The 27,642-nt window shown below is 43.6% G+C and overlaps 1 protein-coding gene across 6 annotated transcripts in view; it reads left to right on the top strand.

Annotated features, from left to right (window-relative positions):
* Positions 1–1,052: 1,052 nt before the first annotated feature.
* The window catches only part of LOC110530255 (ATP-dependent 6-phosphofructokinase, platelet type), a 35,227-nt gene continuing 8,637 nt past the window's right edge, over positions 1,053–27,642 (top strand). For 2 of the 6 annotated variants that reach the window (XR_016482505.1, XM_090182153.1), the window contains exons 1-14: positions 1,056–1,673; positions 10,518–10,591; positions 12,342–12,419; positions 14,134–14,323; positions 14,576–14,741; positions 14,914–14,958; positions 15,169–15,277; positions 15,829–15,924; positions 21,172–21,264; positions 21,593–21,718; positions 21,951–22,015; positions 22,204–22,273; positions 24,459–24,605; positions 27,523–27,593. Coding sequence is in view for 5 of the 6 variants with exons in the window: in XM_090182153.1 (XP_090038279.1) it covers positions 1,580–1,673; positions 10,518–10,591; positions 12,342–12,419; positions 14,134–14,323; positions 14,576–14,741; positions 14,914–14,958; positions 15,169–15,277; positions 15,829–15,924; positions 21,172–21,264; positions 21,593–21,718; positions 21,951–22,015; positions 22,204–22,273; positions 24,459–24,605; positions 27,523–27,593 (1,424 nt within the window). In the remaining variant the exon portion in view is untranslated. Of the gene's footprint in view, positions 1,674–10,517; positions 10,592–12,341; positions 12,420–14,133; positions 14,324–14,575; positions 14,742–14,913; positions 14,959–15,168; positions 15,278–15,470; positions 15,567–15,828; positions 15,925–21,171; positions 21,265–21,592; positions 21,719–21,950; positions 22,016–22,203; positions 22,274–24,458; positions 24,606–27,522; positions 27,594–27,642 lie in introns of all 6 variants that reach the window. The other 4 variants (XM_090182152.1, XM_090182155.1, XM_090182154.1 and 1 more) reach the window with 3 other exon arrangements.

Below are 27,642 nucleotides of genomic sequence, written 5' to 3'. Positions count from 1 at the left end.
AGTGGGGAGAACAAGTATTTGATACACTGCCGATTTTGCAGGTTTTCCTACTTACAAAGCATGTAGAGGTCTGTAATTTTTTATCATAGGTACACTTCAACTGTGAGAGACAGAATCTAAAACAAAAATCCAGAAAATCACATTGTATGATTTTTAAGTAATTTATTTGCATTTTATTGCATGACATAAGTATTTGATACATCAGAAAAGCAGAACTTAATATTTGGTACAGAAACCTTTGTTTGCAATTACAGAGATCATTCGTTTCCTGTAGTTTTAGATTCCGTCTCTCACAGTTGAAGTGTACCTATGATAAAAATGACAGACCTCTACATGCTTTGTAAGTAGGGAAACCTGCAAAATTGGCAGTGTATCAAATACTTGTTCTCCCCACTGTATACACACACTCACACAAGCTCACACCTAGACTCGAACACACACACAAACACACTCCCACTCTCTCACACACACACAGAACACACATACCCACGCTACACACACACTCCATGACTGCTGCTACTGGATACCAACGGTGCCTTCAGAAAGTATTCATACCCCTTGATTTAGTCCACATTTTATTGTGCTATAGCCTGAATTTTATAATGGCCTTTGATCATCTTTGAGCTGTCACTACAACTTGATTGGAGTCCACATGTGGCCAATTCAGTAGTTTGGACATGATTTATAAAGAAACACATCTGTCTACACAAGGTCCCACAGCTGACAGTGCACGTCAGAGCAGAAACTATACCATGAAGTCCAACAAACTCCAAGATATATGCCTCATCACAATTCTATCTGGGGATGGTTATACAACTATTTTTATAGTGTTGAAAGTTTCCAAGAGCACAGTAGTCTCCATCATTGGGAAATTGAAAAAAAACATGGAACTACTCAGACTCTGTCTAGAACTGTCCGTCCGACCAAACTGAGCAACCGGGCAAGAATAACCTTAGTCAGGGTGGTGACCAAGACCACTCTGATATAACTACAGTGTTTCTTGGCTGAGATGGGAGAACCTGCCAGAAGGACAACCGTCTCTACAGCACTTTACTCAATTGCTTCCTGTTTAACTGTTCCTCGGTCGTGACTAGTTACCACAGCCTCAAAGGCATAAACCCCGCCTATTTATACAGTTTAAAAGTGATTTTAAACCTAAACATAACATTTAACCTAACATTAACCATACTGCGAACATTATGCCTAACCTTAACCTTAAATTAAGACCAAAAAGATCCAAGAAAAAAATATATATTCAATTTTGACTTTGTCGCTTTGGTAAGTAGTGGACACCTTCCTAGTCCCTACCATCGTGTCGCTGTAGTAGTTTCTAAGGACCCAATTGGTCAGAAAAGTTTGAGGAATATACGTGATGCAGTAATCTAATGGATAACAGCACTGTCAATTAATTAATTACAGGAGGAAAGCTCCCTCATAGGCTCACTGCTGCCATCGGGAACAGTGGGGAGATGAGCGTGTCGAGAGCAGGAAAAGGGGGCGTAATCACTTATTTTATTTCACAACAAAATACAACTACCGGTGTTCAGATATTATATTTGTGAAGGATAGACGAGGAGCCATGGCGAAGCAGCAGGACACAAAGAAATTATTTGAGGATCTCTCTGGCGCCGGGAAATCCATCGGCGTTCTGACAAGCGGAGGAGATGCTCAAGGTATCGATTATTGAAACAAGTGGATAAGAGTGATATATTGTATCAAATGGATTACAGTGTAAGAACGACATGATACTAAAAGGGAAATAAACTGTTGAGTTATCATTTTTCCAAGTGTTGTCATTGGCATTGTTTAGCCTAAAGGATCAATTTATCTTACAGTAGGCCTATTTGTTATCGAATGGTCCAACAAAATAATGCAACAGATGATATGGTTGAGTATTGACACTGACAGTCGTATAAGCTATTTAACAGAAACATTTTAAATGTAGGGGCCTAACCATTATTTTTTGAATTATTTGGAAGTTATGTTACAATATCTCGTCATTTAAAGAAATGTGATTATGTACTCTTATAACCGATAAAACACATGTAGCCTATAGGAGCAAATAAGTTAGGATACCATCTTTGAGGTTACTGAAGCCTGCATTGCAGACTTCCAATCGTTGGGTAGATTACGTGGCGCAGAAATGTCAGTCTGCAGCTATCGCGCCCTGCATCTTAAAGTCTACATGCCAAGATTTTATAGAGCAAAGATATAGACCTACACCTCAAATTCCATCATTGGCGCTTACCCAATATTGTAATGAATGTAACTTTATAGACTGTTGCAATGGCTTTCATCGTCGACTTCCCCTGTGCGTTAAAACAGGTCTTGTAACGTGCATGACAGATGGGCAGACATCCACTTGAGTTGTGAGGAAGGGCGGGGGTCATGTACTGTAGACCAGGCCTACGTGAGGAGCGGGAAGTAGCGGGGTTTTCCCAATGATTTATATATAAACTAGATGTCCGATTGGGGAAGCTGTTGAAGCCACTGGACCACCATCTTGGCACGCCCCTACCTTGTCAAAAAATATTTTGGAATTGATAGAAATGCATTTATTAATGTCTACATTCGTTTTTGCCACACTTATTCTATTACAGACATCATACTTTTAAGTTATGTTATGTGAGCTAAGCATAAAAAAGGAAAATATATGAAAACACTTTCCTTAGAGTATACATTTTTGGAGATGACTAATGTTACTGGCCCCGCTACAACCAAAACATTCTTAAATACATGTAATTTTGTTCTTGAAACATTTAATTGAAAAACTGTAGAATTCCATTCATTCCTGTGGAGGACTGCTCCTACTGGGGAATGCCAATATGTTCGATCTTTTGGTTCAAAGCCTCTCAATTCCCAGTCCAGGGTTTATAAACAGTTGAAGTTGGAAGTTTACATACACTTAGGTTGGAGTAATTAAAACTAGTTTTTCAACCACACCACAAATTTCATGTTAACAAACTATAGTTTTGGCAAGTCGGTTAGGCATGACACAAGTAAATATTTCAACAATTGTTTACAGACAGATAGTTTCACTTATAATTCACTGTATCACAATTCCAGTGGGTCAGAAGTTTACATACACTAAGTTGACTGTGCCTTTAAACAGCTTGGAAAATGATGTTATGTTTGGAGGAAAAAGGGGGAGGCGTGCAAGCCGAAGAACACCATCCCAACCGTGAAGCAGGGGGTGGCAGCATCATGTTGTGGGTGTGCTTTGCTGCAGGAGGGACTGGTGCACTTCACAAAATAGATGGCATCATGAAGATGGAAAATTATGTGGATATATTGAAGCAACATTTCAAGACTGGGTCTTCCAAATGGACAATGACCCCAAGTATACTTCCAAAGTTGTGGCAAAATGGCTTAAGGACAACAAAGTCAAGGTATTGGATTGGCCATCACGAAGCCCTGACCTCAATCCCATAGACGATTTGTGGGCAGAACTGAAAAAGCGTGTGTTAGCAAGGAGGCCTACAAACCTGACTCAGTTACACCAGCTCTGTCAGGAGGAATGGGCCAAAATTCACCTAACCTATTGTGGGAAGCTTGTGGAAGGCTACCCGAAACGTTTGACCCAAGTTAAACAATTTAATGGCAATGCTACCAAATACTAATTGAGTGTATGTAAACTTCTGACCCACTGGGAATGTGATGAAAGAAATAAAAGCTGAAATAAATCATTCTCTCTACTATTATTCTGACATTTCACATTCTTAAAATAAAGTGGTGATCCTATCTGACCTAAGACATGGATTTTTACTATGATTAAATGTCAGGAATTGTGAAAAACTGAGTTTAAACGTATTTGGCTAAGGTGTATGTAAACTTCCGACTTCAACTGTATAATGGGAAATTTTTTCACCAAATATTTTTAATATAAGGTACGATCCTCGCTGCGCTTTGATAGGTGGGGGCAATGTACTGGTGGGGTTCATTAGCATATTTGGGGACACAGTCAAATATATGTATATTTGTGCCAACCATCAGTGGAAGTGTTGTTGCAGATTAAGTTTGAGGGTTATGCCAGTGCAAGTTGAGCACCTCATTTGACACTATCTGTTCTGCAAATGTTGTAAGAGCATGTGTCACCAACAAGCTGCTCTGTAGTTATTGTGCATTTTCCAGCAATTTAACAGCAACTTGATGTTAGAAGTTGCTGTGAATTTATATTTTCTTAATTAACTGAAAAACATTTGTCAGTAAGTTATTGTAAAATTCACAATAATTTACAGGCAACTGGCTGCCATGAGCAATACATGCCAGTAATGTTATGTGCCTTCACTGACTCTTCTGTTGACAACATGCAACATTACTTGCTAATTGGCAGCATACTGTAGAAGTGGCAGCCTATCATAATATTGCAGGCGTGGCTTTCAGCTCCCATGAGAAGGAATATCCCAGTTAATGTGATCTGTTCTATTCTGCTCACAAACACGATCTTGTACACTGTCAGTTCTCCAGCCTTGTTAAAAGCTGACGTACACTACATGACCTTCAACCTTCTGGGAAGAGAACTAGTGAGGTTAGGCACTGATGTTGAGCGATTATGTAAGGCTCGCAGTCGGCGTTCCAATTCATCCCAAAAGTGTTCGATGGGGTTGCCCCTGTGCAGGCCAGTCAAGTTCTTTCACACTGATCACGACAAACCATTTCTGCGTGAACCCCGCTTTGAGCACAGGGGTATTGTCATGCTGAAACAGGAAAGGGCCTTCCCCAAACTGTTGCCACAAAGTTGGAAGCACAAAATCGTATAGAATCTCATTTTATGCTGTAGTGTTAACATTTCCCTTCACTGGAACTAAGAGGCCTAGTCCTAACCATGAAAAACCATTATTCCTCATCCACCAAACTACAGTTGGCACTATGCATTGGGGCAGGTAGCATTATCCTGGCATCCGCCAAAGCCAGATTCATCCGTCGGACTGCCAGATGACATTGTGCATGGTGATTGCCCATGAAAACCCATTTTGTGAAGCTCCCAACGAACAGTTCTTGTGCTGACATTACTTCCAGAGGCAGTTTGGAACTTGGTAGTGAGTGTTGCAACTGTGGACTTGAGTACTCGGTGGTCCCGTTCTGTGAGCTTGTGTGGCCTAAAACTTCGCATCTGAGCCGATGTTTTTTCCTAGATGTTTCCACTTCACAATAACAACACTTACATTTGACCGGGGCAGCTGTAACAGGGCAGAAACTTGACGAACTGACTTGTTGGAAAGGTGGCATCCTATGACGGTGCCATGTTGAAAGTCACTGAGCTCTTCAGTAAAGCCATTCTTCTGCCAATTCTGCCAGTTTGTCTGTGGAGATTGCATGGCTGTGTGTTCGATTTTATACACCTGTCAGCAATGGGTGTGGCTGAAATAGCCAAATACACTAATCTGAAGGGGTGTCCACATACTTTTGTATATATAGTGTATCACCCAACCCTACTCTACAGCTTTAAAGATTGTTACTGCGCATGGCCCTAATATTGTGGCCTTACTTATAGCCTTCAAACACAGTGTTATGTCTCTGTGTTTCACTGGCCTGATGTTTTTTACTTTGCTTGCTTCTATCTCGATTGGTCAGTAGTGCTGAAAAGAAGAGGTTGTATGCGTACATACGCCTGTGTTGTGAAATACACTGTATCCTGACTTCAACTGTACATCATTGGTTTTGCCTCTATGTGTCACTATTCCAAAGATTGTATATTATATTGACAAGATAGTCAAGTGACTACTGTAACAATGGAAATACATGTCCTCAAAGATGGAACACAGGTGGGAGGAGGCGAGATCTGGCGGGACCTTTCTAGCCAATGAGAGGTCACATACAGGTGTGAACAACAGGCCATAGAGATAGAGGACTCATCTTTGTATCTGCCATTATAACGTCTATGACATTATGGGCAGTGCCATTTAGGCTATCTCCATTTAAAGTATTCCATTTTCTTCTTCATTGGCTGATTGCTCCCAACTCATAGTAATTCCCACCCTGTTGACTACTTTAAAATGGCAATGTCCATGCTTAAACAGGTTATATCCATAATGAATACTCTATCTATAGAACAGGTTCAACTTCACATGCATCCACTTATATCAGTCCATTCGTAACATTCATAACAACCTAACCATCTTCTATTTGATCAAGCAAATTCGCAATAACAAAATGTGTTGACCAATTTTACACTCTTGTTGATCTCCATACAAAAATTCCTCACTTCTTGGGCTTATTTTCGTGGACAGATTTTGGGCAGAGTAAAACCTCTCACTTTTCCTCTTCCTCGAACTGACTATCCTCCTGAGACCCAGCAAAAAAAAGGGTTTGGATTTTTAAAAAACATTTTTTTTTACACCACATAAGTGTTTGGGGTGGGAAAAAACATCTTACAAAGAACATTAAAATAAATAAATATTTTTATTTCATTTATTTTATTTGAAATATTCCATAAAATTATCTCAGTGGATCTCAGCTGATAATATGAAAAATGTAACATTACAGTAAATAGGTAGAAAACATCCAGATGAAAACTCACCAAACTGTTACTGAGATATTTACCTATTAGAAACTATTTGAATATCAAACTCACAAAAATTATAATTACACAATTACACGCACTTACCATAAAATGTGCTAATTGTAATGGAAATTGTGATGGTTGCCATTTTGAAGAACCAGAAAGAAGAAATGATCAAGGTGACACTCATACACATATGGTATCATTGAAAATCCCAGAATGTCCTCTTAAAGGTACAACAGGACCTAACACAGTGGCAAGTATGGTCTTAGAGATATGGACCAAAAACGAATGTCCGTTAGAGAGAACAAAAATGAGTCTCAGGAGGCTACTATAATGTGGAAACCCAACTGACATCCCAGTTAAGGACTGTGGTAGTAATAGAGTAATAGTGACTCAGTCCTTCATTGCTTCATGCCTGGCTGTCATCCAGTAACAATATTGCACTCTCTGAATATGGACGGTCTTATTGGCATACAGGCTACAGTAGGCTGAGATTTCCACTGAACTTAGGATACTGTAGTAGGCTACATTTTCAATAATAGCCTAACTGTCATTGAAGTGTGACGTGGTGGGGAGTAGAGTAGTGGGCTACTCCCTTTCTCACCAGAGCACCAGTGACAGGAGCCTACAAGTTTCATTTATGATCATGTAATGACAATTCTAGCTCTCCACAATAGGGTTGGGCGATGTCAACCTTTGTCCTGTCGTGATTATGTACTCACTAAATATTGTGCTATACCTGGCCTGGGCAATCCCAGTCCTTGGGGGCCCGATTGGTGTCACCCCCCCCCCCCCCCCCATCCCTAGCAAACACAGCTGATTTAAACTACGTGCATTCTAAACTGAAGATCATGATTAGTTGATTATTGGAGTCAGGTGTGTTAGCTAAATAAATAAAATGAACACCTCTGGTAAAACCCCCGTTGAGCTATAGCTCAAAATCGCATGCTACATCTGGACAAATCATGACCAGATATTGTTGTTGGAAGCCTGAGCAGAGGTTAAGTGCAGGCAAATATAATATTTATTTCTGGTGGAGATTCAGCATGGAACAGGTGTGTCTGTCTGTGTCTGTGTCTCGTACATATGATGGAGCAAAGTGACAGTCAGCTGATGAGGAACAGGCTGTTTTACCGTAGTGAGTTAGGTTATAAATAATGGGTGTTATAGAAACAAAGTCTACAGTCTTGAGAACTGGATAATAATTGCGTTGCCTCATCAGCCTGTTTTAATAGGCTATTGTTTGTTATATCACTCATAAAGCTGTGATTGAGAATAGCCTATAGACTCCGATTTCCATTATTCTTAAAAGCCGCAACTTTGGGAGAACAGTAACTTCTTAGGCTATTTGGGAAATTGGCTAGTTGTTCATAACTTTAATTTGTCTTAAATCCTTATGGAAAAAAATAGCTTTTTTATTTGATTTATTTCACCTTTATTTAACAAGGTAGGCTAGTTGAGAACAAGTTCTCATTTACAACTATGACCTCGCCAAGATAAAGCAAAGCAGTTTGACACATAGAACAACATAGTTACACATGGAATAAACAAACATACAGTCAATAATACAATAGAACAAGTATATATACAGTGTGTGCAAATGAGGTAGGATAATGAATGTGCAAGTAGAGATACTGGGGTGCAAATATGGAAAGGTGCAGTGACCAGTGAGATATACCTTCTGGAGCGCGTGCTACGGGTGGGTGCTGCTATGGTGACCAGTGAGCTGAGATAAGGCGGGGCTTTACCTAGCAGAGACTTGTAGATGACTTGGAGCCAGTGGGTTTGGCGACGAGTATGAAGCGAGGGCCAGCCAATGAGAGCATACAGGTCGCAGTGGTGGTTAGTATATGGGACTTTGGTGACAAAACGGATGGCACTGTGATAGACTGCATCCAATTTGTTGAGTAGAGTGTTGGAGGCTATTTTGTAAATGACATCGCCGAAGTCGAGGATCGGTAGGATGGTCAGTTTTACGAGGGTATGTTTGGCAGCATGAGTGAAGGATGCTTTGTTGCGATATAGGAAGCCAATTCTAGATATAATTTTGGATTGGAGATGCTTAATGTGAGTCTGGAAGGAGAGTTTACAGTCTAACCAGACACTTAGGTATTTGTAGTTGTTCACATATTCTAAGTCAGAACCGTCCAGAGTAGTGATGCTGGACAGGCAGGCAGGTGCGGGCAGCAATCGGTTGAAGAGCGTGCATTTGGTTTTACTTGCGTTTAGAGCAGTTGGAGGCCACGGAAGGAGAGTTGTATATCATTGGAGCTCGTTTGGAGGTTAGTTAATTAACACAGTGTCCAAAGAAGGGCCAGAGGTATACAGAATGGTGTCGTCTGTGTAGAGGTGGATCAGAGAATCACCAGCAGCAAGAGCGACATCATTGATGTATACAGAGAAGAGAGTCGGCCCGAGAATTTAACCCTGTGGCACCCCCATAGAGACTGCCAGAGGTCCGGACAACAGGCCCTCCGATTTGACACACTGAACTCTATCAGAGAAGTAGTTGGTGAACCAGGCGAGGCGAGGCAATTTGAGAAACCAAGGCTGTTGAGTCTGCCGATAAGATTGTGGTGATTGACAGAGTCGAAAGCCTTGGCCAGGTCGATGAATACGGCTGCACAGTAATGTCTCTTATCGATGGCGGTTATGATATTGTTTAGGACCTTGAGCGTCGCTGAGGTGCACCCATGACCAGCTCTGAAAGCAGATTGCATAGCGGAGAAGGTACGGTGGGATTCGAAATGGTCAGTAATCTGTTTGTTAACTTGGCTTTCGAAGACCTTAGAAAGGCAGGGTAGGATAGATATAAGTCTGTAGCAGTTAGGGTCCAGAGTATCTCCCCCTTTGAAGAGGGGGATGACCGCGGCAGCTTTCCAATCTTTGGGAAAAACGTGATCACGTTATTTTATGTGAAGTTACTGTGATAACATGTAACAACGTGAAGAAAACATGATCTCATTTGAAATAAAAGTGACAAAATGGTGATGCAAAATTTCAACATGTGATGCCATGCCAACTACACATGTGATGACATTTGAGCACGTGAAAACGCTGTGTCAAATGTTATTGAGAATATTTTATTTTCAAATGTATAATGGACATTAATTCAACCAGTCATCGTCCCCTGCAAGTGTTATCTAGTTCCCTGTTTGTGGACAAGAATGTTTTTAGAATGTTGTATCATGGTCCCCTGGATAACTTGGGACTCAACCTCACAACCTCTTGGCCAAGTTTGTATCAGGCCAATGTCTCATCAGAATCCATCAGAATCCAGGTGCGGCCAATTTGCATAACCACTCCACCTTGTAAACTAAAGAATGCGGTATGCATATTTCCTCACATGATGTTAGTAAAAACCACTTGCAAGTCTTACCTGCCAGAAAATATCAGTTTGTTCTGTATGTAGGGGGATTTCTATAATGACTCACAGAACCATTGGCCATGCTTCAGGAAATCTTCCAGTGGATTAATAACTTTTGAAGTGTTTATCATTATTAATCCACATTGAGAAATCTGTGCCATTCTCCATGTGTAGACTCATCTCCTTCATCTTATATCGGTACTGGTACCCTAGCATGACTGCTTGGCACTAGCCAACCCACAGTACCAGTACCAGTGCTTACAGTTTCATTGCAACTAAGATGGCAGTTTTTATAATCATTATGATCAGTTTTCAGACTGTAAATGGAAAATTTATTAGATATTGAATTAATGCAATGACACATGGCCGATGGCTATGCAAGCAACTTTCTCTGCTGGACGAAGCACCCCACTGGGCAAAGACGTCAATTCAACGTCTATTCCACGTCATTTCATTGAAAACAACCTTGATTCAGTGGGACATCACTTTAATTTGGTTGATTTATCTCTGTGATTCATTCCATCTCCCTGATGAGTATTTTCAGTCTGGAGTCTACTGGATGGAACATCCAGTGCAATAGCCATTCATGTACTGCCATTTTTAATTCTCTCTCCAACCTCTCTCTCTCTCTCTCTCGTTGTGCAGGTATGAATGCTGCGGTCCGGGCTGTTGTCCGCATGGGTATTTATGTGGGAGCTAAAGTCTACTTCATCCATGAGGTGAGATCATGACAGACACTACTTGGGGGCTTGTACCATTCTACCACTGACACTGAGACAAATCAACTCTGGCAAGCTCTGTGTTCAGGGGGCAAAGCTATTCTGTCAAATGAGGGTCATGAAAATGAGAAGTAAGGTTATCTAACATTTTGCCATGTCATGGGTGTTAAGTTCATGTTTTAAGTATCCCTATAGTTCTGTTTTTACGGGGCATTCACTCTGTTATTAGTACTCCTGCGCAGCAGTCTCGTTGTGGATGAACCTGGCCTGAGTGCAATGGCAACCATGTAGTGTGCTAATATGGTTTAGTAAACGTTGTTGAACTGGAACCTTGTCGTTGTGTCATTTCGAGTTAACAATGGGGTCAGTCCTAAATGGCACTCTATTCCCTATATAGTGCACTACTTTTGACCGGGGCCCTTTATAGGAAATGGGGGCAGTTGATAGTGGGAGTAGTTTCCCATAGATAAGTAGCTTCTTAAAGCGATTGTTCACCCAAATTACAAAATGACACATTGGTTTCCTTACCCTGTAAGCAGTCTATGGATAAGGTAGGAGAGCAATTCATGCGTTGGTTTTGTTTCCCTAGCACTGTTTCCACATGATAACATTTTAGCATTTGTGGCACAAATCCCATTCAAGTCATGGGACTGATATAAGCATCATGTCTAAATCATTCAAAAGTATCTACAATTTATGGTGAAGCTCAACAAAGTCACTTAGATGATTTGAACATGATGCGCGAAAAATGCTAATATTGTTCACATGACTTGAATGGGATTTCCTCCACCAAATTTAAAATGATAGCATGTGGAAACAGTCGCAGGGAACTTTGCTTAAGTGTTGTCTATTGTTAGAGACTCTGGTGTTTAATGAGTGATGAAAGGCATTCCGTTGAGGAGGCTCACATCACACTCACTGGTTTTGTCCCAAATGGCACCTTATTCTTTATATAGTGCACTATTTTTGTCCAGTGCCCTATATAGTGCAATACTTTTAACCAGGGCCCATAAGGTCTCCTATTTTGTGCCCTACTTTTGATCGGGGCCCATCTGGTTCTGGTCAGAAGTAGTGCACTATTTCCTATATAGTGCTCTACTTTTGACCAGATTCCTATGGGTCCTGGTCAAAAGTAGTAAGAGGTGTTAGGTTCTATTATTAGAGTAAGAACTCAACAGACACTGTGAAAGCTCAAACCAAGTTTATTCTTCCCCGAGGGTCAATACAGCTGCATTAGACAAAGCCATGGTTCCACCTGTGGTAGTCTACATACCCCACTTTGGGTGGAGTCTCCTCATTATCGCTACACATTGCATCATTATTGCTAGGCAGGGAGCTGAGTGATATTGGCCTTAAACGATTCCTCACTGTCACGGATCCCTCCGGAACTTTCATCACACACACCTGTCCCCTATTCCCACTGATTAGTATTGGTATATATGTGCCCTTTGATTTCCATGGTCTTGTTGATTATTGTTACAATCTGTCTGACTCAATAGAGGATGTAGGATACCTTGAGTTGTCTATGGAGGCCAGTAGTGACAGTATCTATGATAATCTGTTGTTTACTTTTACAGGCAGTAGTTAGCATGATTTAGCATCGTCATCTCAAAGTCAATGTCAATATCCCTGATAGCAAAGCTGCGTTGTAGAGTCAATGACTGATACTATGTAACAACATTATAAGTGGTGAAGATGTTCGGAAATGAGGAAATATAGGCCAATGTTAAGGCTTCTTTTCTCCTTGCAGGGTTACCAGGGTATGGTAGATGGTGGAGATAACATTGAAGAGGCATCATGGGAAAGTGTCTCCAGCATGTTACAAGTGGTAAGCAGGCAAAATACTAGGGATTTCTTTAGAATTCCCATAGGCCATGTACAGTATACAATGCTAGGAATATGAGTTGAAAGTTATTCCGCTAGCTAAGAATAGCAAAGCACCCTTAAGCCAATTAGCCTGTTACCGACCCTTAGTCAACTTTTGGAAAAAATTGTGTTTGACCAGATACAATGCTATTTCAAAGTAAACAAATTAGCAACAGACTTTCAGCACGCTTATGGTGAAGAGCATTCAACATGTACGGCACTTACGCAAATGTCTGAGAAAAATGTTTTATCAGAAAACTCTGGGGGCTGTTTTGTTAGACTTTCAGTGCAGCTGATGATTGACATTATCAATCATAATCTGCTGCTGGAAAAATGATGTGTTATGGCTTTACATCCCCTACTATATTGTGAAGGAGAGTTACCTGTCTAATGGAACACAGTGTTCTTTAATGGAAGCCTCTCCAACACAACCCAGGTAGCCAGGCATTCCCAAGGGCATCGGTCTAGACCCCTTACTTTTTAAAACCACTGGCACTGAGTAAAGCCTGTGTGTCTATGTAACAAAGAGCTGCAGTCAGTTTCAGAATGGGCAGCAAGAAATAAGCTAGTCCTAAATATTAAAAAAACCTAAAAGCATTTGGGACAAATTATTCACTGAACCATAAATCTCATCTAAATCTTGTAATGAATAATGTGGAAATTGAGCAAATTGAGGAGATTAAACTGCTCGGTGTAACCCTGGATTTGAACCGTTATGGTCAAAACATATGGATGCAACAGTAGCTAAGATGGGGAGAGTTCTGTCTATAATAAAGCGATGCTCTGCCTTCTTAACAACACTATCAGCAAAACAAGTACTACAGGCCCTAGTTTTGTTGCACCCGGACTACTGTCCAGTCATATGGTCAAGTGCCACAAAGAGGGACGTTGGGAAATTGCAGTAGGATCAGAACAGAGCAGCTGGCCCTTAGATGTGTACGGAGAGCCAGCATTGATAATATCCATGTCAATCTCTCCTGGCTCAGGGTGGATGCAGAATCCACATTACTGCTTGTCTTTGTGAGCATTATTGACATGTTGAAATCACTGAGCTGTCTGTTTAAGTGACTAGCACACAGCCCAGACATGTTTTATTGTATGTAATTGTGATTGGAACCAAGGATGTGTAGCTGCTGCCTTGGCAGCTAATGGGGATCCAGAATAAAATCCCAAATGGTATAAATATATTTGTGGTCCCAGACTTGTAATTCACAAATTGCATGTGACAGATGAGCGCAGCTGCATTTCTGCCTGATGCTAAACAGAGTGGAAGGTGCCTTGTCATTATGGATTCTGCATGAACCTGTTAGTTAATGACAACAACAAAACACACCACACAACACAACAAAAAAACTAAATGAGAGGTTGAATTAATGAGGCATATCAATGACTGCAGCAGTGCTCCATTGTATCAGATAATGCCATCCATTGGTTTGGTCTAGAGCTTTGTGTTCCATCCATCCAACCGTCATCTGCCCATTCATCCAACATCCATCCATCCACATTTATCCATCCATCCCTCCATCTATCCTTCATCCATCTACCCAATCTTCCTTCATCCATCTATCCAACCTCAACCTATCCATCAATGAAATTGTCATCCATCCAGCAATCCATCTTTCCAACTGTCATTCATCCATTCATTTGAATTCTTAGCTGTTGTGTTTTCCTGTCAGGGTGGCACAGTCATTGGCAGTGCCCGCTGCAAGGAGTTCCGCAGCCACGAGGGGCGTCTAAAGGCTGCCCACCAACTGGTTCTGCGTGGCATCACCAACCTGTGTGTGATCGGAGGGGACGGTAGCCTCACGGGGGCCAACCTCTTCAGAGAGGAGTGGAGCGGACTACTGGAAGAACTTGTTCAACAGGGTAACTGAACGTTGTAGTCCATGTAGTGGACCAAATGTTCACAGTAATCTACTCCATCACTAAATTAGATAACTCATTTCCCACGCAAATTGCAAAAAAATGTATTTTCCCACATGATATGTAGTAAGACATGTATTACTAGGTATTACCAAAGTCTGTATACCAAAGCCTGTATACATCCACCTATGCATGTACATTACTCAGTAGTAAAACCAGTGGGTTAAATTGTGGTCTTGTGTATCCTGTTTAAAGGTCTGATTGATGAGGAGGCTGCCCAGAACAACTCAGAGCTGCACATCGTGGGAATGGTGGGCTCCATCGACAACGACTTCTGTGGCACTGACATGACCATCGGGACAGACTCTGCCCTGCACAGAATCATAGAGGTGGTAGACGCCATCATGACTACTGCACAGAGGTACTGACAGAAACAGTATAGCAAGTGTGTCCCAAATGGCACCCTATTCCCTATATAGTGCACTATGTATTTGGGAAGCATCCAGTGAATTTAATAAAGGGTGCATATTACAGCTCAGTGGTGTTGTTTGTACACACTCAACCTTTACACAAACTTCTCTCCTTTCTCTCAGCCACCAGAGGACGTTTGTGCTAGAGGTCATGGGAAGGCATTGTGGGTATGGAATGACATTTATTTGCTGCTCTGACTTCCTGCTTTATTCTTGTGTATTTCCTTGCTGGAATTTAGCTATGGGCTCTCAGCGGTCTTGCTTTGAAAATGTTTGTTCATAATACATACAAATGGGTTTGTGTTTGCATGTAGTTATTTATAGTTTATTATATTCTAATGTGTGTGTGTTTGTGTGCGTGTGTGTATGCGTGTGTAGGTACCTGGCTCTAGTCAGTGCTCTGGCCTGTGGGGCCGACTGGGTCCTGATCCCTGAGATGCCCCCTGAGGATGGTTGGGAGGAACATATGTGTCAGAAACTATCTGAGGTAAAACACACACACACGCACAGGTGACATCTGACATGTGCAGATGTAACAATAAACACATTTTAATCTATGCTTTACATTGAATGGGATGTACTGCTTAGTGATCACAAGTGTTGTAGTGTATTGTATTCCCTTGTATTCCCTTCAAGTAAAATCAACAGTGTTCATTCATGCAGTGTTTCTTAATGCCCAGAGCCGATCCAGGGGTTCAAGGCTGAATATAATCATAGTTGCTGAAGGAGCCATTGACAGACAAGGAAAGGCTATTACTGTTGATAATGTCAAGGATGTGAGTACCTGAATATGCAACGAAGGGGGAACCAAAAGCAGGTCCGACAGATGCGTGAATAGCTCCATGCTTTACAGATGAAAGGAATCTGTACAGTGAAAGATAGAGAAAGAAAGAAGAGGTAGTAGACATATCTGTTCTTTCTCGTTCTAAGGTAGGCATGCAGCTGTTTCAGCATAAACCGGGTCCAGCTTTTGACAAGCCAAATGCAAAACTTTTCTGTCATGTACTGTATATCTGTGCTTTGTTTGTATTCCTATAGAACCGTGCAGATAAGAAACGGCTCAATATCATTATTGTAGCTGAGGGGGCGATAGATTGCCACAACAAGCCTATCACTACAAACCATATTAAGGAAGTAAGTGCTATGAGAAGACCAGCCCAGCCCAGCTGTCTTGTACTGGTACAGTACTCATCTGCAGACCTGAGTTCAAATCCGGTTTAAAATCTTTCAAATACTTTGAATGTTTGCTTGAGTGGCAGATGGGTGGGGTTTGCAGTTTTGCGACTATTCTATTGTTACCAAGCGCCAGCCAAGCTCAATTAAGCCCAATTTAAGTATTTTAAATGATTTCAAATAGTTTTTGAACCCAGGTCTGGTACAGTACTCCTTTGTTTCCATGGTTCCTTCTGGTTGGACATTGTCATCTCTCACTCTCTCTGTCCCATTAACAACATGCTGTACATGTTTTAACTCTGAAGTCTTTTCATGGACCTTTCTTAGTGATGTGAAGTTCTGTGAATTATACTCCTTCCTGTTTGTGCATTGCCACCTTGTTCTTCGTCACCGCACCTAAGAACCTAGTAAGCATAGAATTACATATAGAACTTATAGGATCTCTGTGCCGGTAAGAGTCCTATACAGTACATTTTACCTGGGAGAACAGAAGAACAAGATTGAGTCCAAAGTGACACCCTGTTCCCTATATAGTGCACTACTTTTGACCAGGACCCATTGGACTCTGGTTAAAAGTAGTGCACTATATACAGAATAGCGTGACATTTGGGACACAAAGGTGTTGGAGGTGTTACATCTGCTCCTGCCACGCCCTGTTCTGCTCATCCTGTTTCTCCTTGACCTGCCACGTAACAGTACTATCTGGCCAAAGAGATGAACCCAGCGGACTCAGATACTCTCCACCAAACCCTCTCTGGCCAAGGCGCCCTGCTTGAGCAACATGACCAAGACCTGAAAGCCCTTCTGGAGCACATCAAGGAGTTTTCACAGAGCCTGTCTGACCTACAGGGCCGAACCTTCACATCGAGCTCACAACCAGTCCAAAGTCATTCTTCTCTGCCTCGGGAGCCGTTTCCAACTCCCGAGCTCTACGATGGCAACCTCTGAGCTTGCAGAGCCTTTTTAGTATAAAGTTCACTAGTATTTGAGCAACAGCCCTATTCTTATGCTAGCAAACATGCCAAGATTTCCTTCCTGATTAGCTGCCTCCATGGAGCAGCGCTTTCCTGGGCCACAGCGGTGTGGGAGAGACAGTCCCCCATCTGCTTCTTCTACTCTAGATTCACGGAGGAGATGAAAAAAGTCTTTGACCACCTGGTCTGCGGTAAGGATGCGGCTAAATGACTCCTGTCCCTCCGTCAAAGCCACCATAGTGTTGCTGAGATGGCATGTGAGTTTCGCACCCTCGCGGCTGAAATGAGGAGGCCTTTCAGGGAGCATTCCAGAATGTGCTCACTGAGACCATCAAGGACGAGTTGGTGTCCAGGGATGAGCCTGATGGACTCGATGAATTCCTCTTTCTCGCCATCTGCATCGACAACAGTCTCCATGAGCGTCGGAGGGAGAGAGTAGGTAAGGTTGCATGCACCATAATATCTGCTTCAACACCTTGTCCTCCTTCTCCGACTGCATCCCTTTCCAAGGCACTCCAGAGGAGAGGCAGTGGCGAATCGGCGCTAGGAGCTGCCTATACTGTCGCCAGGTTGGTCACTTTGTCTCCACTGGTTCCCTGCGTACAGCAAAAGTGGGTAGTGGGGGATATACTGTTGAGCCAAATCGCCTGCCCATCTTCCCCCAGACCCCTGCTTGAAGGCAACCCTGTGTGGCAGAGCCAGGCTTTTCCTCACTCTGCTCTCATCGATTCGGGCGCTGACCGGAGCTTCCTGGACCGAGGTGTCGTTACTCAGTTGGGCCTGGACACTGTCACACTCGATTCAACCCCTCAATGCCAATGCTCTCAACGGACAGCTCCTCGCCCGTGTCTGTGAGAGAACCGTACCTGTCATCCTGTCTCTCTGGAAACCACCAGGAAAAGATCCGTTTCCACATAATCGACTGTCCTTACTCCCCCTGGTTCTTGGCCATCCATGGTTAAAGCTACACAACCCACAGATTGACTGGACTTCCGGAAAGGTAACCACTTGGAGTTCATTTTGTCACTCTAATTGTCTACATTCTGCCATTCTCCCTGCCTTTTCTGTGCCCCAGTTCATTCTAGAACCTCCGGACCTGTCATCAGTTCCTCCAGAGTATCACGATCTACCTCCTGTGTTCAGCAAGCACCCGCCTCATTGGCCTTACGACTGCGTCATTGACCTCCAGCCTGGAGGTCCTCTTCACAGTAGCCGGTTATTTAACCTCTCTCGCCCCGAGCAAGAGGTTATGGAGAGGTACATCCAGGATTCTCTGGCTGTAGGACTTATCAAGCCATCTTCCTCCCTGGTGGGTTCTGGGTTTTTCTTTGTGAAGAAGGATTAGTCACTGAGGCCGTGCATAGACTTCCGTGGGCGGAATAATATCCGTGGGCGGAATAATATCACAGTAAAGAACAAGTAAAGAACCCCTTGCCACTCATCAGCTCTGCTTTTGCCCCCCTCCAGGTGCCCAAGTGTTTACCAAACTCAACCTCCGGAATGTCTACCACCTTGTCCGCATAAGAGAGGGATCCACTGGATCCCTTTGAGGAGTTGGTCATGCCTTTTGGTCTAACTAACGCCCCTGCTGTTTTCCAGAACCTAGTCAATGATGTGCTGAGGGATGTGATTGGACACTTCATTTTTGTCTATTTAGATGACATCATGATTTTTTCCAAGGACCCTGAGGCTCACCATCAACACATTTGCCAAGTTCTTCAACGGCTGTTGGAGAATAAGCTTTTTCTTAAAGCTGAGAAATGTGAGTTCCATGCTGCTTCAGTGTCTTTCCTTGGTTATATTATTGCACAGGGACAGTTACGTATAGACCCTACCAAGGTCATGGCAGTCACAGAGTGGCCTGCGCCATCCAACCTGAAGCAGCTACAGTGTTTTCTGGGGTTTGCAAATTTTTACAAACGTTTCATCTGCAACTACAGCCGTCTAGCTGCACCACTCTCACCTTCACCTCCACTCCATCCCAATGGACTCCTGAGGCAGAGGCAGTATTCCTGGAACTCAAGCGTCGCTTCACCTCTGCCCCGGTCCTTACTTAGCCCAACCCAGGACTCCAGTTCATCGTGGAGTTGGACACCTCTGACACCGGGGTAGGTGCTGTTCTGTCTCAATGTTCCCCCTCAGAAGGTCCACCCATGTGCATTCTTTTCCCTTAAGCTCTCACCTGCAGAGGAATTTTGACATCGGAAACGGTGAACTCCTGGCTCTTGAGGAATGGCATCACTGGCTGGAGGGCTCTGGACTGACCATAAAAATCTGTCCTACATCCAGACTTCCAAACGTCTGAACTCCCGGCAAGCCAGGTGGGCCTTGTTCTTCGGTAGATTTAATTTCACACTCGCTTATCGCCCCGGTTCAAAGAATATCAAGCCTGATGCCATCTCCCGCCAGTTCACCACCGACAGCACGGGTACCGAGGCAGAAGCCATTGAGCGATCCACCTGCATCGTTGCCACCGTCACCTGGGAGATCTAGTCCCGTATCCTCCAGGCTCAGCAGAACCAGCCTGATCCGGGTAACGGTCCAAAGAATGCTTTGTTTGTTCCAGATTGTGTTCGCTCTGTTCTTCAGTGGGGCCATTCTACTCACCTCACCATTCACTCTGGTATGAACCGGACCCTCGCCTTCCTGCGTCAGCGCTTCTGTTGGCCCACCATAGAGAGAGATGTCCGGGAGTTTGTCTCAGCCTGCTCGGTTTGTGCTTGGAACAAAACTTCCACTAAACCCACTTCCGGACTGCTGCGCCCTCTTCCCTTACCCAGTCGCCCCTGGTCACACATCGCTCTGGACTTCGTCACTGGCCTTCCACCATCTAACGGTAACGCCGTCATCCTCACCATTATTGATAGGTTTTCCAAAGTGGCTCACTTCATTCCCCTCTCCAAGCTCCCGTCCTCCAGGGAGACTGTGGACCTGCTAGTATCCCATGTGTTTTGTCTGCATGCCATTCCCACTGACATCATTACCGACTGGGGACCCAACTCCCAGGTATGGAGATCCTTCTGTTCAGCTCTTGGTATCAATGTCAGTCTTTCTTCTGGATATCATCCCCAGACCAACGGCCAGACCGAACGGGCCAACCAAGAGTTGGAGACTGCCCTACGCTGCGTGACTTCTGCTAACCCTTCTTCCTGGAGCGCTCAGCTAACCTGGGTTGAATATGCCCACAACACCCTCACCAACGCCTCATCAGGTATGTCACCTTTCGAGTGTGCTCTGGGTTACTAACTCCCCTTGTTCCCCATCCAAGAGGTTGAGGTTGCGGTCCCCTCTGTCCAGGACCATCTGCGCTGTTGTCATCGTACCTGGAGAAAGGCTCGGGCTGCCCTTCTTCATGCCTCCGACAGGACCTAGTCCCAAGCCAACCGTCGCCGGGTCTCAGCCCCAATCTACACATCAGGTCAAAAGGTATGGCTCTCATCAGAGGACCTGCCATTGAAGAAACTGTCCCCCCAATTCATTGGTCCCTTTGAAATTGACCGTGTCATTAACCCCTCTGCTGTGCGCCTGAAACTCCCAGCCTCTCTCAGGATCCATCCTACCTTCCATGTATCCCTGATTAAACCTGTGTGCTCCAGTCCCGTCTCCTCCTGCAAGAGCTCCTCCACCCCCTCGACTCATCGATGACCATCCTGCCTATACCATCCTGCGGCTTTTGGATTGACGTGGTCGGGCTTGCGGCTGGCGGTACCTAGTGGACTGGGAGGGGTATGGGCCGGAGGAGCACTGCTGAGTGCACCACCGTCACATTCTGGACCCCTCCCTCTTACGTGATTTCTATACCTCACACCCAGATGAGCCTGGTCAAGGGGGGGGGGTACTGTAAAATCTGCTCCTGCCACGCCCTCTATTGCTCATCCTGTGTCTCCTTGACCTGCCGCAAAACAGGAGGCTCACTTACTGTGTACATGGCAGGAAGTGTTTTGCATGTGTCTACAGTGCTTGTGCTTTCCCCTTCTGTCTTACTTCCTGAGAAATAGCATGCCATTTTCATTCTCTTTCTGCCATACATAGTGTATTATGTAACATATCTCAAATACCACGTTTTCAAATAGTCAATAGTTACGTCCCAAATGACACACTATTCTTTATATAATGCACTACTTTAGATCAGAGCTGTCTGGTCAAACGCAGTGCATTATATAGGGAATAGGGTGCCATTTGGGATGTAACCAGTGTTATTTAAGTACACTCTGATCTTCCTCTCCTGCTATAGCTGGTTGTTAGCTGTCTGGGGTTTGACACCCGAGTCACCATCCTGGGTCACGTCCAGAGAGGAGGAACCCCCTCTGCCTTCGACAGGATCCTAGTGAGTGATACATCCACATACCAAAATTACATCATTAAAAGGCACTTACAGTTTCAGTATTGCTTCCCAAATGGCACCCTATTCCCTATATAGTGCGCTACTTTTCAGTTGGAGTCGCAGCCATTTGTGCTGCTGCTTGTCTAATAGCTCCATAATATCCCTGGTATGTTTGTTTTGGTTAGTGACCATGAGGCAGCCAAAGTTTCAGAGTGGTCAACATAATTGAAAAAGCATGTCATACTATTAAGCAATTTCTAACTTGAACCTGAAGTTACAGTATTTTCCCAGCGTCCCAAAATACAGTGTAACCTTTGACCTGTCTGTCCAGGCCAGTCGTATGGGAGTGGAGGCGGTCCTGGCCCTGCTGGAGGCGTCAGACAGTACCCCGGCCTGTGTGGTGTCTCTGTGTGGGAACCAGGCTGTCCGTCTGCCCCTCATGGAGTGTGTTCAGATGGTAAGTGCTGTTGGCCTGCCACTTACACTGTGTGTTCAAGATTGCTTTACTCAACTGTAAATGAAGCACACATATGGAGTGATAGCCTACCCCATTTTAGTGGTGTGTTTTTATGTTGTACACCCCCAAGTACTTCTACCTACGGTATACATTATAGATATATTATGAATTAAGATAATTGGTAGGCTGTTGATTAGAGACAAATTACCATTCGTAATTATTTTCTCACTAGACACAAGATGTCCAGAAATCCATGGACGAGAAGAATTTTGAGGAAGCCGTGAGACTGCGTGGAAGGTACATTATCTGACTCTGTGTATATAGGATTTCTTTGGTAAAATAAACATAAATCTCTGTATTTGGAAGCTTCATTGAATTGTGATGGATTTTCCACTGGCCTTTAAAAGCTTATGCAACTCAGTAATGGAGGCTTCTGGAGAATGGTAGAAGGATAAATAACAGTATGTTTCATTAATATTTTGCAGGAGTTTCGAAAACAACCTGAACACCTACAAACTCCTCTCTTACCACAAAGCAGACTCTGAACTCCCAAATGTAAGTAACCTCAGATAACCCAAGATAAAATGATTAATGTACATACACAAAGTAACTGTGACATTCATATTTATTTCCTCCTAATGTTTGTGTCATTCCAGCATTTCTCAGATTTGCGCGTTAGGAACAGGTACTTCCTGTTGAGGTGCATTGTGGGTCATGCGAGGTCTTTTTGTGACAGTAACAGTGTTTGTTCAATTGCTTCTGTTTTAAGGGGATAGGAGGAGGATGAGCCCCCATATAATGTATGTACTATACTGTAGCCTATTATACTATAACAGTTCTAGCTCAGTGCTCCTAAGTGCCAACAATTAGTTGCAACTATATCTATTTTTAATTATTATACATTTTTTTAAAACCTTTTTCTCCCCAATTTTGTGGTATCCAATTGGCAGTTACACTCTTATCTCATCACTGCAACTCCCAGACTTGGGAGAGGCGCAGGTCGAGAGCCGTGCGTCCTCCGAAACACAAACCAACCAAGCGTGCTTCTTGGCACAATGCCCACTTAACCCGGAAGCCAGCCGCACCAATGTGTCGGAGGAAGACCTGGTGACCATGTTAGCGTGCATTACGCCTGGCCCACCACAAGAGTCGCTAGTGCGCGATGGTACAAGGACATCCCTGCCGGCCAAACCCTCCACTAACCCGGACGACGCTGGGCCAATTGTGCACCGCCCCATGGGTCTCCCGGTCGCGGCCAGCTGAGACAGAGCCTGGACTTGAACCCAGAATCTCTAGTGGCACAGCTAGCACTACGATGCAGTGCCTTAGACCATGCCAAGTTGCAACTATAGCTATACCTTGTCAGATATCAGTCTCAACGTCAACAGTGAAGAGGTGACTCCAGGATGCTGGCCTTCTAGGCATAGTGTGTCTGTGTTCTTTTGGCCATCTTAATATTTTCTTTTTATTGTCCAGTCTGAGATATGGCTTTTTCTTTGCAACTCTGCCTAGAAGGCCAGCATCCCGGAGTCGCCTTTTCACTGTTGACGTTGAGACTGGTGTTTTGCGGGTACTATTTAATGAAGCTGCCAGTTGAGGATTTGTGAGGCGTCTGTTTCTCATTCTAGACACTCTAATGTACTTGTCCTCCTGCTCAGTAGTATACCGGGGCCTCCCACTCCTCTTTATTCTGGTTAGAGCCAGTTTGCGCTGTTCTGTGAAGGGAGTAGGACACAGCGTTGTACGAGATCTTCAGTTTCTTGGCAATTTCTCGCATGGAACAGCCTTCCTTTCTCAGAACAAGAATAGACTGACGAGTTTCAGAAGTAAGTTCTTTGTTTCTGGCCATTTTGAGCCTGTAATCGAACCAACAAATGCTAATGCTCCAGATACTCCATTAGTCTAAAGAAGGCCCGTTTTCAGCTGTGTTAACATAATTGCAAAAGGGTTTTCTAATTATCAATTAGCCTTTAAAGTGATGAACATGGACTAGCAAACACAACGTGCCATTGGAACACAGGAGTGATGGTTGCTGATAATGGGCCTCTGTACGCATATGTAGATATTCCACTAAAAAGCAGACGTTTCCAGCTACAATAGTCATTTACAACATTAACAATGTCCACTGTTTTTCTGATCAATTTGATGTTATTTTAATGGACATTTTTTTTGTTGCTTTTCTTTAAAAAACAAGGAACTTTCTAAGTGACCCCAAACTTTTGAATGCTACTGTAGGTGATTACAACGCTTATGATGTCACTCATTATACGTGGGGTCTATCTGTCCATGATCTTACTGTGATCATCATGTGATTGACAGCTAACGAATTTTCCTAAGCTCAGAGCCAGTGGTCTATGTGAATGAAGTACAACAGCAGCCTATAAAGATGTAACATCTTGGAGCCATAGCATGAGGCCTTGTTAGAGATTATCAATGCATGCTGCTCCATTCTCCGCAGAGACAGCAGCTTTGCCAAGCCTTTACAGCATTTCTCCTGAACATCAAGCACTATGTGCTCCTATATTGTATACAGAGGGATCTGTTGTTGATATGTGTGTCAACGGCTTGGAGTTGGGGCCAATTCTATTTCAAGAATTGGATAAGTGCCATTTATCTTCAATGAGTGTTTTGACATGAACTGAATTGAAAAAGAGTTGTCGCCATCCTCGCTGTCTAAAAGTGTGTGTGTCTGCACATATGCTCGTGTGTGTGACGGTTGTGCTGTGCTGTTGATCCTCAGAGCTCCTTCAACGTGGCTGTGCTGAACGTGGGCGCCCCCGCGGCGGGCATGAACGCAGCTGTCCGCTCGGCCGTCAGGGTGGGCATCAAAGAGGGGCACAAGATGTTTGCCGTTAATGACGGCTTCGAGGGATTCTACAACGGACAGGTACTGGCATTAAGACATAAATCTGTTTTGTTTACCTTGTTGTCATTTCATTCTTACCCAATGAGGATTATTGTCCCTTATCACTCCCCTATGACGCCTACTTCCTGTTATTGTTAGTAGCGCCTCACTGCCACATGATCAACAGGTCAACGTGATAAGAACACAAACACATTTTGACCGTATTAGTCCCCTAGTATTGTTTACACCATATAAATAGTTCTGTTGTTTACACTATATCTTGAAATCACTAGCAAAACCAGAATACTTCTGCATATTTGATCAAAAGATATCAGACAGTGTTGGCTGTGATGAAAACATGACAGCGAAAACAGGTAAGCTATAGGTTATAGTGACCTTGTTAGTGTAATACACTTTTCAAACCAAGATGTTTTGCCGCCAACTTTAGCATGCTGCCATCTTTTTTCCATCTCCTTTATATCTGAAAGGTGTTGCCGGCAACAAAGCCTGTACTTTTATTTCCGCCGACCGACCTAGTCATGATTGCGGTATTATTTAAAAGTCCCGCCAACCCCTCTGTATAAATGTCCCCTTTCATCTTACTGGCTTTGTCATTATGAAACAGTATAAACACACAAATGACTGTCTGCAAGACATCGCAGCAGCCTGGTCCAAATAGCAACATTACCTGCTCAATTTTGTTTGCACCAACAAAAAAAAAACATCGGTTTAAACATTTATTTAGGATATGTAGCTATTAAATCTGGCAAGCCAGTGAACTAAAAACGAACTTTCAAGACAATGTTTTGGTGTTTTGCTAACGTTAGCTTGTTAGCTAGCTATCTAGCTGGCTAGCCAGCTCATATAATTAAGAGAACATATCTAACAATGTTTTGAGTTCAACTGTAGCCAACTTTTTATTCACCATAACAGAAAAATGAACACATTACAAAGTCATATTTTACAAGTATGGCATGCTGCTATCTTCTGCTGTGAATGTGAAGAAATAGAACAACTTGCAGCTGTCACTCATGTTACCAGGACTATTGTTGCAACAACAGGGTCTAGGAGCTAGGGTCAAAGTTAAATGTCTCTTGCTCCTTGCCGGCTAAAGCAATGGCGATATAAAAGGGGAATGCAGACAAGAAAGACGTAGAAATAGGGCTGTTTGAAATGGGATCATAGAAACATTGCCCGATTGTTTTTACAGGCAACATACCGTCAATCCTATGTGAAATCAGTATAAGTCACCTATACCCCTGTGCCCATGACGCTGGCACAGACAGTGTTTTACAGATACAACTTGTGTGGGGAGATAAACAGCTTACAGTAAGCCATTTACTCTCACCCTCACCCCTTTTCCCTTATGCAGGCCTTTCTCTCATCCCTACTCTTACCCCGTATTCCTAATGCAGGCCTCTATCTCACATTGTCTAATGCTACTGTACCTCGGCCAACATTGGGGGATGTGTAAGATGTGGGTAGAGGGCTGTTGGTAGATTATAGCCTGTGTGCTGCAGTACAGACAAGCTGTCAGCTCAGCGTTCAACACCATATTGCCCTCAAAGCACATCACTAAGCTAAGGACCCTGGGACTAAACACCTCCCTCTGCAACTGGATCCTGGACTTCCCGACGGGCCACCCCTAGATGGTAAGGGTAGGCAACAACACATCTGCCACATTGATCCTCAACACGGGGGCTCCTCAGGGGTGCCTGCTCAGTCCCCTCCTGTACTCCTTGTTCACCCATGACTGTCTCTGACTCCAACACCATAATTAAGTTTGCCAACGACACAACAGTGGTAGGCCTGTTCACCTACAATGATGAGACAGCCTATGGGCAGGAGGTCAGAGACCTGGCAGTGTGGTGACAGGACAACAACCTCTCCCTCAACGTGAGCAAGACAAAGGAGCTGATCGTGGACTACAGGAAAAGGAGGGCTGAACACGCCCCCATTCACATCAACGGGGCTGTAGTGGAGCTGGTCGAGAGCTTCAAGTTCCTTGGTGTCCACATCAGTAGCAAACTATCATGTTCCAAACACACCAAGATAGTTGTGAAGAGGGCACGACAATGCCTATTCCCCCTCAAGTGACAGTAAAGATTTTGCACGGGTCCTTTTCAGTCATAATTTCTTGGTAGGGCAACTGCTCGGCATCCGACTGCAAGGGGGTAGTGTGTACGGCCCAGTACATCACTGGGGCAAAGCTTCCTGCCATCCAGGACCTCTATACCAGGCCGTGTCAGAGAAAGGCCCTAAAAATCAAAGACTCCACCCACCCAAGTCATAGACTGTTCTCTCTGCTACCGCACGGCAAGCAGTACCGGAGCACCGAGTCTAGGTCCAAAAGGCTCCTTAACAGCTTCTACCTCCAAGCCATAAGACTGCTAAACAGTTAATCAGATGGCCACCCGGACTATTTGCATTGACCCCCTTTTCTATGCTGCTGCTACTCACTGTTTATGAATCACTTTACCCCTACCTACATGTACATATTACCTCAATTATCTCTACTAACCTGTACCCCCGCATATTGGCTCGGTACCCGTACTCCCGGTATGTAGCCTCGTTATCGTTATTTTATTGGGAAACTTTTTTAACTTATAATTTTTGTAAATTATTTGTGCAAATATTTTCTTACTTACTTTAAAAACAACTCTGCATTGTTGGTTAAGGGCTTGTATGTAAGTAAGCATTTCACCTGTTGTATTCAATGCATGTGACAATTTGGGGGGGATATTGTCATACAAAGCAAGATAAATGTTGATTGTAAATCTGATGTGCTTGATTGCTTTTTAGAATGTAATTCATTCATTTAGCTTAAATGCTAATGTTTTGTGACCCCTTGAAATGAACATGATGATGTTCACATTTAGCACTGCTTTTTGGAGACTACACAGAACACATTTGAAACCTCATTCTCAAACACAGTTTTGTTGTTTTTGTCTCCACACAGATAAAGGAGATTACATGGGGAGATGTAGCAGGTTGGACCGGCCAAGGGGGGTCCATACTGGGAACAAAGAGGTAGGCTAATGTTTATGTCTGTGGGACCTAAATGGCAACCTATTCCCTA

This window comes from Oncorhynchus mykiss, chromosome 8, assembly GCF_057628025.1.
Source record: "Oncorhynchus mykiss isolate SJ-2025 chromosome 8, ASM5762802v1, whole genome shotgun sequence".
Lineage (NCBI taxonomy): Eukaryota > Metazoa > Chordata > Actinopteri > Salmoniformes > Salmonidae > Oncorhynchus > Oncorhynchus mykiss.
This window is presented reverse-complemented; position numbering and strand designations above follow the sequence as displayed.